This window comes from Anopheles moucheti, chromosome 3 (genome assembly GCF_943734755.1).
Source record: "Anopheles moucheti chromosome 3, idAnoMoucSN_F20_07, whole genome shotgun sequence".
NCBI classification, from domain to species: Eukaryota; Metazoa; Arthropoda; class Insecta; order Diptera; family Culicidae; genus Anopheles; species Anopheles moucheti.
Window position 1 is genome coordinate 58,913,730 of NC_069141.1, and position 12,887 is coordinate 58,926,616.

A 12,887-nucleotide genomic window follows, 5' to 3' on the forward strand; every position below is an offset into this window, starting at 1 on the left:
TCGACCGTTCTCAATTATTGCTTAATAAAGTGTCGGTCGGCTATTTGGCGTCGTTCGGAATCGGAGCAGTCCGGAGTAAATTGGAGCAATATGAATATTTAGTAACCGCAGATCTAGAGAGTGGTCCAGTGGTCGAATGTGGCGCTAATCCCCCTCGCACCCGATTTTTCCCCCGATAAAGTGGAGTTTTATCTAACCACAAGTTGAGGAAAACGCTCTTAGGATTGTTGCTGTGAATTTAGTTGTGTGAGGGAAGATAGACAGAAAAAACAAACAAACATTTACAGCTCAATTCGAGTTGCAATTAATTTGATTAAGAACCTCGCCACATGTACGCCACCGATTTGGATTCCGATCTAGGCTTCGGGCAGTAAAGCAATTGGTGCTTTGCTTCTCTTTTGATCGGAATAAATCTTCGTAATCGTGGTTATTCGATCGTTATTGCCCATTTTCGTTTTTATCACCGGCAATCGATCGATAGCTGACGGAAATGTGCGATTGAAGGTTACTTAACTTTAAGCGTTAATGTTTTTTTCTAACAATCGTGTCTACCAAAACCAAGTTGAAGTGAGAATGAAGTGAAGTACGTATTTGCGAAGAGTGATAGATCTGTCTGTCAAACTTCAGTTGTTGTTGGGATATTTTTTTGTAAAATGTCTACTAAATCTTTTGTGCTCCGCAGCTCTTGATTGATGTGAAGGTCCAATATGACATCCTCAAGGTCATCGACGTCAGGACTGAGGGACTTAGGGTTCATTAGACTGTCTGGAATGTTCCGTAACTTCGTATCTAGTAAATCTTAAAAGTTTCGACAGCGTTGGTGCTGTACGTTCGTCTTAATGATACTTAGGGCTCATTCAATTATTACGTAACGCTGATAGGGTGAGGGGGGGGGGGGGGGTCAGTACCAGCGTTACGATTTGTTACATAGGGGGGAGGGGGGTTTAACTTTTAATACTTAGTTTCCAGCTTCATAGTCTATGTATTATTTAAATAGTCCATGAAAAATTAATTTATTTAAGGGATTTTTATACAAATTCCATGTTATCTATCTACTTGTCGTTTGTTTGAAGGTCAAGTTTTTTGGTATCTTTTGATACCCACTCATTTATGACTTCTGATGTCCACTCAGATGGTGATTTTGGATTCCTGTGTGTAGTAGTGGATCTAGTTTGCATCCATTGTCACATAACAAGCATCGTCGACTCTTAAAATTTACATTGAGCTTAAAAGAGCTCTAAACAGACTCAAATTGATGCATCCAAGTAATCCACTATCGTAAAGAACTTTATGCAATGCCTGGTTATCTTCCTAACTCAATGCCAACCACCATAACCTAATACCTAATCAAATAACAATTATTGACATTTTAAATTTCTGATGTTCCGTTGGGCGTTAAGCAAGAGCTATATAAGTTATATATCATCACCAAGTTAATATGTAATGTAAACTCCCAAGCGAGCTTCTTAAGCTTTTTTTAGTGGACGATTAGCGAATGAATAATGGTCCCACGTTTGGGATCTGAGGTGATTGAGAACTTGTATACGAAGCGTCTCCCGGTAATTAATATCTTTATCCTGAACCTATCCAACCTTGGTTTAGTTAACTTGGTACATATCAATGATACAAAATTATATTGACGAAAGATACGGACAGCATGAAAGCAAACATTGTTAAATAAATATCGTACGCAAAATCGTAGCTGTACAGATTGAAAAATGTTCTAAAACAACTTCAAATAAGAAGTTGTTTGTTCCTTTCGTTTTGCATTTGTTTTTGTTTGAAATACGTTGGAATTTCTTAGATAATTTAAGAAAATTTCATATTTTTTTTAAACAAGGGGCGGGGGGGTCATCCAAATGTTACGTTTTGTTACAATACAGGGGGTGGAAAATTGACAATTTTTGCGTTACGTAATACTTGAATGAGCCCTTAGCGACTCACTTCTTAAAGTCATCTAAAACATTGTATTGGCGATAAGATGAGTGGGCTATCAATGATTAATGGATGGCATTGGATCGCTTTAACCGAATTTTCAAGACATTTCTCACCATTGAGCTGGATGGGTGTCAAATTGAGGAGAAGTTTACTTGTTTGTAATTCCTAATTATTTCCCAAGTAGACCAAATGAAACGTCAACTTCACTTACACCCGATACAGCATAAAATTGCTCAGTTGGCGTCGGCCCATTTCTTCCTGGTGCGAATTTTAATGAAATAATTCACTGCACGAACATCCATGCACATGATTGCAGAAAACATTACATTGTGCTTTAATTCAATTTAATGTTTCCCTGTTCCACCGAGAGTGACTCCGTTGCGGAGTTTTATTTTTTGCATCGACTTGCTTCGAGCGCCACGATGCTTCTCGGCTGGCGAATGAAAAATGGAGACCACCACTAGAACCTTCCAAGGAGCTACATCCTAGACACACACACCGAGATCGCTATCTGCCGGGTGCGTATTAACATCGTGTTTCCCGTATGCACTGCAACAGCACCGCTGTGTGTAGATAAGATAACACCCGGACACGACACTTTCACGCACACGATGCAAAGCGGGAAAGCGTACTTAGACTGCACGCCATTGTCTAGCACAGGAGTTGGAGTAGGTGGAGCAAAAAAGAAATGGGACCAAAAAAAAATCCCATCTTAAAGATAAGAGAACATACAAAACGGTACGATGGAAACGATGTGGAAACGGAGGTTGTAGAATAGAGAAAAAAAAGAACTTTAAAGATGAGTGTTTCTCTTCCCGGCGCGTCTATTGGGAAATTGAACATGACAGCTTACGACGACGACGACGACGACGACGACGAAGACGGTTAGATGCGGTACAGGTGCTAGGTTTTACCGCGAGTGGTGGGACCCTGGTGTACCCTGTCAAGGTAGTAGGAAGTACTTATACACGCAGCATTCCTTCCCCACAATCGGCTGCATCGTTTTGTCAGCGGCGGTAAGATTACATACCACGGTCGCTCGGTGTTGGAGGACTGGCTGGCTGGAGCTTAATGCTGCTCGAGCAAAGAAGATGCTGGAGCGATGCAATATGTTTCTGTATTTTTTTTTGAAGTCCCCTTCACACAGCCATACCTGCCACATGCTTGTATGTTGCATGGTCGTATCAAATCCATCAACTGCCTGAAAACGGTGCACTTCGCTAGGTTGATTTATGCGCTGGGAAAAGAAAACGAAGTCCAACACCGACGGATTTCACTTTTTTCCACGTACTCTCGATACCGTAGCAGACAGAGCGAGTGACGTCCGGGGGGGGGGGGCAATGCAGAGAAGCACGATGAAATGTAAAATAAATTAGCCTTCATCAGCATTCTCTGCGCTGTGAATGTGTTTTGGCAGCGGATGGTTGCGTCTTCTAAAAAGAAAAAGACGATCGTGGTGATTTTTTAATTTTCATAACCACCTCAACCGTTTGGTCCCACGAGAAAAAAGGCTCCATATTGGTGTCCTGGTGGCACCCCCTGTCCTTTGTACGAAGACAAACCCTGTGTGTATGATTGGAGCAATTATGAAAATGGAATGTACTTCGAGTGCTTTTGATGGCTTTTGATGGCCGGGTTTTTGGTAAGGGGTACGCAAAAAAAAACAATTACTTCAAAGTGATTTGCTTATTATTCATTGTAGTTTTTCCCCTAAAGAAGTTGTTAATATGAGATTATAGCTTTATTCAAACAATGCTCTCATGACACATTAGTCAAATTGCGGTGCATGTGAGGATGGAAAATCAATATTTATTATTTTGGCGCCGTGATGATGTGGGGAGGATCATCTGCTATATGCTATTTTATCTAAACATAAAATCATGCAGTGTTATGTTGACATGTTGACAACACTTCACTAGTTGCTTCATCGACGTTTTCGTGAGTAATTATTAAATCTATTTAGCCAACCACAACCAAATACATCCAGATATCTAACACGGGAACTTGTGTGGCAGTGGAGGAGCAGAGCAAGAGTGAGAAAGAGAACGTTTGGAGGGGTGCAATCTCTGGTGACACAAGTGGGCACATATTCAGATAAATTTCAAGAGGCAAGAAAAAATAGCAAAAACCATTTTCTCTCCATTGCATTAAAAAAATGTAAGGTAGTAAAGTGAAACTAATTTAGGAAAAAAAACGGGGAAAAAAGAAACTAACAAACAATAAAAAAGAAACACATTCATACACATCAACATCAACAAGGGTGTGACAGCTAAAAAAACTAACAGCTAGACTGGAAGGATGAGTGATCGTGTGGGAGATTTATCTTACAGGATTTTTCTCATATCATTAAAGTAAAAGTATTAAATTGCAGATTGTGTTGTGAATAGTAAAAGTTTTCTAAAAGGACAGACTTGCTTGCGGGTGGAATAGAAAGTCTCGACAAAACGTTAATAAAGTGTGAGCCTTGGCAGGTTGGTGAAAGTGTTTGCAAAGCTCGAAGAGACTTATTGCTTGGTTTTCTAGAAAAGATTAAAACCAAACTATGCTAGTGAAAGAGAAAAAGCAGCAGCTAAGCGATAACAGTGTTTAAAAGAATAAAACACAAAACAAAGTAAAGCAAACACAGCAACGATGAAAGAAAAGAGCAAAACAGAGTAGAACAAAGATAGTAAAAGCGCACTATCGCTGTTGTTTAGCTTGCTCTGTGTGTGTGTGTGTTTTTAAAAAAGGTTTGTTTGTAGAGTTTTTGTGAAGTAGTACTATGAGACACAACATTACCGTTGATTTCCACTTCGGATTCGTGCTGTCCTGTTTGGCGTTTGGCATTAGGCGCGCAAAGCATTTACGCAATAATGAGTAAAACCGCGATGTTTTGCCGTCGCAGTTTGTAGCATTGCATAATAATATCGATGACAAGTGATGATGATTATGTGTACGAGAGAAAGAGAAATAGAGAGAAAGACAGAGATACACATGAAAGTACAAAAAAGAACAGAGAAAAATAGAAAGAGACAAACAAACAGGAGACAAAAAGGCTAAAAACAAATACAAAACAAAAAATGATCAAAACAGATTCAAACGAAACAACGCAAGACGATCGAACAAATGTTGCGAAACAACCACAATGAGCAGCAGCACAGTGAGTTCGTTCCGAAGCAATTTTCGTTAGCGTTTTGGGGGTCTGTTTCCTTTTTTTGGTCGAAAACAGCATTCAGGGGGGGTTTGTTATACAGAAAATGCACCAATGGATTGCCAATCGGAAAAAAGGGAAGGAGATGTTCAGTAAAAAAAAACGTTTCGAGGCTACGATGCGATAATGGGACGAAACGCCTTTTTTTTGTTTAAACATTACAGTAAAGTTTACAGAATAATTTACATCGCATTCGCAGTTGGTAGTAGTGCTGAATGCTTTTAATTTTACAGCAGTAAAGCACCAAAAATGTTTGCGATGCTGCGATCTACTTAACGCAAATTGGTTTGAGGTTTGATTGATGGATTATTTTTTTGTTTTCTAAAAGCTCTACCCATTCCTGTTACGTGTGGTTTCAGGTGGGAAATGTTTTACAAAGTAATTTACATTTAAATCGAACGGTTATAATTCTGACAGTTCTACACATTTGTAAAGGAAACTCACTACACACGCGTATAAGCTACAGAAAGTCGATTGAACAATGCGGAGGTACAATAGAAATTGCATTTGCATTTGTGAGTGTATTAATTGTAGTTGTAGGAGTATCATGTAATGTTTGTATGTAGTTGGTTTTTGTTCTTTGTTTAATGAAGGACCATTAAAAACCGAAGGATAATTAGCATTCATTCAATGCCGCTTACACCCAGTGTAATTAAAAGAGATGGGACTATTTTCAACTACAATGGAACACATCGTTTATCCGTTTTTATCGGGATTTTACATTAGCTGGATAAGCGGATAACTTTGGTTGATAAGTACGTTTGCTTTTCTCTGATGAATATTAGGTGGAAAATGTTTGGTAAGGCGAGGGAGTTTATTAACTTTGTGGTTTATTGTTGTAACAGAAATTTTGTATTTAGGAGGTATCATTACAAGCCTTAATTGGTATGGCAGTTGCCGAATGTCCCATCGCATTCTTATTGCCACGGATAATCCGTTTTATCTGTTTTATCCGTTTATCCGTTTATGTCCACTGTAAATTATTGTTTAATCTACTTATTTAATATATGTTTTTGTTTTGGATTTCATTGGAGTTGTTTGTTTGTTTGTTTTTCAAACTTATTTTCAAATAAAATGTAGCTTTTCGTAAATTAAGTTTAAATTAGAAAAAAAAAATTAATATGAAAACCGAAAAGGCCATTACTTAACTCAAGCAATATAAGTGGCTTCAAAAAAGGATAAATGAACCCTTAACTAGGACTGTTGTATTAAGTGATTGAAATGAAATTTGTTTTGATAGGTTTAGGGTTTATTTTTGTATTATTTTATTTTTTTTGTTTTACTTCTTGCTCTTTAGTGTATTTCTGTGTGGCTACCATATCCGTTTGTCATAGGTTGTAAGGATAGTTGAAGGATTTGAATTGGATTTTTATTGGAGATGGAAAACTTGGGGAGTAAGACATGTTTTTCTTTAAAACTGGAAACATATCAAGCACTATACCATGCTCGGGTAGAATGCTTATCATAGTGTTTACTGGGGTGCCTTCGAATTTTTTTATTCACGCCCTAGTGTTACAAATGTCAGACAATAAACCATAAAATTGCTCAGCCATGCTCCAGATGGAATGAAAAAACAGCGCCAAACAAATGAAAAAAGGGAAAACTTTTTGCCCAAAACCGGCCAAACAAAATCCAATATCAAACGGAAAGTAGCAGAGTACAGTTAATTCGCAACGAACAGTCGTAAATTTCACGGTTGCAAAACTTTTGCCGTGAAGTGGGGTTTTTTTTGCATCGTTTAGTTTTGGATTTAAAAGAAAAAAATAACATTGTGCAAAAGGTTGTCCGTCAGTACTGTAGGTGCGTAATATTAATATTGTTCGCAGCCGCCTGTACAGAGACACTTTTTTGTGCGTTGGTGAGCAGCCACAGCAACCGATTTGGGTGCGGGTGGTTTATATGCATAACTTCACCACAGGTTGGGGACAAACTAGAGCAGGGAATTTCATAACGAATTTTATATTCGAAAAGTGATACAAATGCCATTGCAATTGTACAGATTTTTATCCTATTTTGTACCAGTACAACGAGGTGTTGTTGGTGGTTATTGAAGCGTTTCCTTTTTGGGATGTTCCGGTGTAGTATTTGGTAGCGACGGCCCAGGACTTCACACGACAGGACCGGGACAAAATTTAAAACTGACTACGAGCTACCAGCTACGAGTGAATAAAGTGAAATCCAGTCACTCCTTGACAGTCAACGAAGATTAGGCAATAAAGAATAATTTCATAATATCATTCTCTCTGTTGGCGTGTGTTACCCTACGTTGTGTTCTTTTTTCTTGTAATAGAATCCAAACTCCTTCCGTTGATTTCTGGTTTTGCCTTTATTTTCAACTAATATCTTGAACTTCAATCTGTTATAGGTGTGATCCTCTCTAGATGTGGTTACTAACTGATTTCTTTTCCTTCTCTTCCTTTGCTCTATGGTTACTTGATTAAAATGTTATTTGCCCTAAAACTTTCCTTTTCCTGTTTTCATATATGGATCGAATTCTTCACAAAACCTCTGCTTTAAATAAAAACTATTGTAATTCTAACACTCTCTTCTCGGGATCGGATTGGATTGGGACGAGGGGATCGGTCCGGATGGGATTTTGAACCGGTCCTGTCGTTTAAAGACCGGCACCACCATCAATACACCACCGGCCGCCTCAAATCATCAATGATGATATCATTACTTTCACTTATTAATGAATTTTGAGCTATTTTTTACCCATAATCACACTCATAAAATCTATTTATTTAAATGTGAAGCCAAAGTACCCAATTACAAAATGTATTCCCACGATCACCACCTTTTTTAAATGGTTTTGAGTAGTTAAACTTACTACGTGGAGCGTATTTTACTGATTCTTAGTACAAAGAACAATAACATTTTGCCAATAGCTTTTACATTCCATCCCCGTTCAAATGACATTCATAAAATGCGTCTACCACAGCAGACAATCAGCAGTAAATCTTCCCGCTTCCTGTTTTGTGTGATCATCGATAGCATTAGTAGCTTTGCAAAAAAACAACTACAAAGTTTTATTGAAATATTTCAATGTCAGTTATCGTGCAAGCGGAAAGCAAGTCCCATAGTTGACAGAGCCGGGACGGTTGCTCATTCCAGCCCATAAACAATAACAATAAAAATAGAGATAAAAAGGTCCCCAAGTATCCCGAGTGGAAAGGAAAGTAACAACCGGGTAGCCAGTAGGAGTCACCAATCACCTTCCGAATGGTATTGAAAATAACTCAAAATACTTGTGCTGGGATGGCAGAGGATGGCCACTGATGGCGGTGTACTATATAATGAGGAATTCTTTATTGGCAAACACAACCTTCCTTTTCGGAATATTTCCCGCGAGGCTTTTTTGTTTTGTTGTCTATTTGGAAAAGCAATATCCCACGAGCTTCCACAAAGCCACAAAGTGTAGAGTGCAACAGAAGTAGTAGTAGCAGCAGTAGTAGTAGTAGTAGTAGTAGCAGCATGTTGTTTTATTGTCTTTTGGCCCTCCTGCTGGGAGAGCTCGTTATGCGATATGGTTTGATGCCTGGCATGCCTTCTCAATCCGCCCCCGGGACGGGACCCGGTAAAGCTTTCATCTGCAGGTAATGGACAGAATGGCAGTATGTGGTCGAGTTTGTTGGTCCCTTCGGGGGTCCCCGGGATGCATCGAACGATTTTAGCATCAGCCGACGATCAGTAGCGTGGTTGCACCGGTGCATGGTGCTTTAAATATTCATAGCATATATCATAATCTTTCAATCCATTCTTCCCCCCATTGGCCCGTCCCGTCCCGTGGCTTCGGCGGTGGCCGTAGTAAAGAATGCTTACAACGTCCGGTACACGACGTTCCGATGTTTTTGCTGGCAGAGTGGAACCGTGCGCTGTGCAACATGCGGGATAATAAATTTATGTCACTACCAGTCTTCGGTCCGGTGCTGGCCGACTTGGAAGCATTGGATAATGACGGTGCTTCCTGACACGATCCGTGCACATGGTAAATATTGATATCTACATAAATATATCTGCACCGAGTGTACGGTTGATTTTTCCAACCTTTCGTTTTGCTATTCGTCCAAACATTCTCGGGCTCTCGGGGGGCCAAGGTGTGCAACTGGTTTAACGAGCTGGCAAATAAAACCCACCCGTGCTCTAAATCGGTGGAAATAATTTATCGATAGTTGGAAAACTGCTTTCTCTACCGTCCTTTTGCATTCTTGTTCCTAAAGTCCCGGAAGTCCCAGTCCCAGTTTTACATCTTCCACACGATGCGCAGAACTCGTATCGATTTAGCAAAATGAAACCTTTCCCCCCATTTCCATCTGCATACCAAAACCGGGACGTTACGCCCTTTGGGGGAGAAAAACTTTTCCACCGAACCGGAAACCACAGAAACAAGGTCATCCTCGGTTGCCTGGCCTGAATATGTTAGTAAAGCCCGATTATAGGGCGTGAGGACAGTTATGATATCATCGTGACCAGCATCAACACCACCATCACCATCATCAGTGCCGACATCGTCATTATCGTCGTTGTCGGCTTCCCAAAACGGGGGCCCTCAAATGCAAATGCAAAATTGCAATTCTACGCAAAACTCGGCCACGACAGGGCGTGGTGTGCGTCGCCGAATGGGAATGGGCTTAGGGAATGGTAGCAACAATTTGAAGGTCATTTGCAATTCGAATTTCGTATGTGTCGAACGTAATGATCGAACGAACGAGTGGAACTTTAGCCGAACAGCGTAGGGACTAGGGATAAATTGAAAAGTAACTGTTTATGGAGCTTGGTTACTGCACAAAAAGGGTAACGTTAGAAGTTATTTACTCAAAAACTATCTGTACTCTTAGATTATGTATAATTTGGAATATTTTATTCTTGTTCCCGCAGTGGGAGTGTTATGGTGTTACTCTGTTTTGGGATTTCTAATTGTTATTTCTATATTTTCCTTAAATTTTCTTCTTCTTCTTCTTCTTCTTCTTCTTCTTCTTATGTTTCTTCGTTTCTTCTTCTACGTTACCCTTTATATTAGGTATTTTTATAGGTATTTTATATTTATTCCTAATTTTGTATAATTCTAGGTCGTCTCTTTTGTTAGTTAAGTAATTTGTTTGCATGTTCTTCTACTGCTTCTTCCTTTTCTTCTTATTCTGCTTCTTTTTCTTCTTCTGCTTCTTCATTTTCTTCTTCTATGTTACCCTTTGGAGGTATTAGATATTTATTTATAATTTTGTATAGTTCTAGGTCGTCTCTTTTGTTAGTTAAGTAATTTGTTTGCACGTTCTTCTACTGCTTGTTTTTCTTCTTCTTCTTCTTTTGCTTCTTAATTTTCTTCGTCTTTGTTACCCTTTTGAGGTAATAGATATTTATTTACAATTTTGTATAGTTCTAGGTCGTCTCTTTTGTTAGTTAAGTAATTTGTTTGTATGTTTGATTTGCTCTTCATAATCTAGTTTTGTTCAAACCGTTTTGCCAATGTTAATTTTTCAAATTCAATGAAGAAAATACAATAAAAAGTAAAGAAGAATAAGAGGGTAGAGGTGTAGCAAGAATTCGATTAAGTTATCACCGTTCACCTCTCTGCCCTGTAACCACTGCTTATATCCTTTTTTACCAGGTCTGTCAAGCTCCTTTCCCACAAAAATATAATCTTTAGCTACAAATTGATACGTACATAAATGGCAACAGCCATGCCGCACACACACATTGTGCACGGGACATATTTCATAATGCAAAATTGATCATCGAACAAAAATGTTGCTCCGTTCTGGCGAAACAGCTGTCTGGCCTAGAACAGTGTGTTAATATGTGATCGCACAATTCTGGGCGCCAATTTCATAAAATATGAACCCTGCCCCAACAGGACCGTGGGGCGACCCAATGCGCACTTCCGCGTCCGGTACGGCTTCGGAAACGGTTTGAGCATGTTATATCCACATCGTCGCGGCTCTCGTGCGCGGTTGCCGCAATCGAACCTGCATGATTTAGACCGAACCATCGAACGAGTGACGTGTCGGAACGATGATTCGCATGTTTCTAGTCATTGGCCCCAATTTCCCCATTCACTGGCGGTGATGTCCGTTCTGACCCAGATTAATTTGCACGCCGGTTTGAAGCGCTACCAATCGAACCGCCTATCGTTCTATAGGTACGGAAAAGGTTTTTCAGTTGTTTCTGCTTCGGTTACGTTTTGAGCGTTGTTTACCCTGCTTTTTGCGTTCTTTTTTTTTCGCTGCGTGTGTGCAGCTGTGGGTAGGGAAATCCGTCAGGACGTTGCATTAGTGCCGGGCTTTTATACGCGAATACGCGGTGACCACAGCAATGCGCTAGACGCTGCGTAAAAATGCATCGCAGCCCGGACGCAACGCAGCCATCGATCACGCGTGACTCCATCAGTCGAGGTATTGTACTGCCGAAGCAAAGCAGCGCTTTAGGCTGAAAGCTGCTGACAGCCCGTTTCGGCAAGTGCTACACCTTGCTGCGGATGCGTACTCACGTGTCAAAAGTTCAGTATCTTATCGATCAGAAATATGCGTTTGCCGTGGTGATGAGGTATCAGAATAAGACAGACAGCAGAACTCGCTACTGTATTTATGGAGTTCTTTGATAAAACGTTTTTTTGCCGTCTTTTAAGAAACATAACACATACCATAACATAACATAACTTAAATATATTAATTGTGATACACTTTTGACTTAACGATAATTTAAATATTAATTTCTATATGTTAAGCAAAATGAAGGAACTTTTTTCCTTTAGACAAGTGTTAATTGAACTTAGTAAACAAACTTATTTCTATTCAAACAGCGCTGTTGAATGGAAAGCTTCATTTTAATTCCATTGTTTTTTTAATTAAACAATTCTTCCGTAGTTGGAACATGACTTTTACATATCTTTTATGAGCTACTTTATGTTTTTTGTTCTAATTTCTATTCCTTCTTCTCTCTTTGTTTTTTCATTTTTTTCTTTCCTTCCTACTCTGATTTATTTTTTCCTTCCACGGGTTTTCTTACTTTATTTTTGTCAGTTTACCTTAAGTTCGTTTCGTTATATGTTAGTTAATAAATTGTTAAACCCTCTAGGCACACAATAAATTACATATGAAATGAATGAAATGAAAATAGTTTAGTATGAGCAACAAAAAAATGTAAAACATAATTCTAGGTATTTGAAATTGTTATTAAAATGATTATTAACATAAAACGCTTGACAGTTCTAGTATAAACAGCTTTAATTCAGTTGCTTTACTTATTTGTTGTGGTGTAATTGTGTTATACGAACAAGCAGCGAAAACTTTATTAAATTATAATATTTATCGAAAAATATTTATAACACAAAACCTATTAACAAAATGGTCTTTCCGTTTTTTAAAAATTGCGTTCTGATACGGATTTGAAGAGAATTAAAGCTATTTTTAATTTGATTTAATTTTTAATTGTTAGCTTCTTTGACGTATGTAGACGAAATAGAAAAAAGACGAATGTCTTCACCGAGAACCCCACAATGAAGGCATTGTCTCACGCCAGCGGGTGGTTAATCAATAGTGGCTTTAGCTATCTTGTTTCTAGTTTCGTTCAATTTTTCCTCATCCAAAACAAATCTCCCACCGCACAAAGACGCCTAACGTACCGATCGGCCGCAAAAGGAAAGAATCTCTTTGCCGAAAGACTGACTACCTCTGCCCGAAAGATAATACGTAGCGAGGGAAAAATGGATGAAACGTACGCGGTATATCGCCTTTCGTTTTCCTGGTGGCCGCATTGTTGGCCG

The 12,887-nt window shown here is 39.1% G+C and overlaps 1 protein-coding gene across 1 annotated transcript in view; it reads right to left on the minus strand.

The window, feature by feature from the left end:
• Positions 1-12,887, minus strand: part of LOC128301253 (uncharacterized) — a 53,065-nt gene that overhangs the window by 12,197 nt on the left and 27,981 nt on the right. Inside the window, exon 7 of the mRNA XM_053037635.1 lies at positions 4,717-4,746. Coding sequence (XP_052893595.1) covers positions 4,717-4,746 — 30 coding nt within the window. The remainder of the gene's footprint in view (positions 1-4,716; positions 4,747-12,887) is intronic.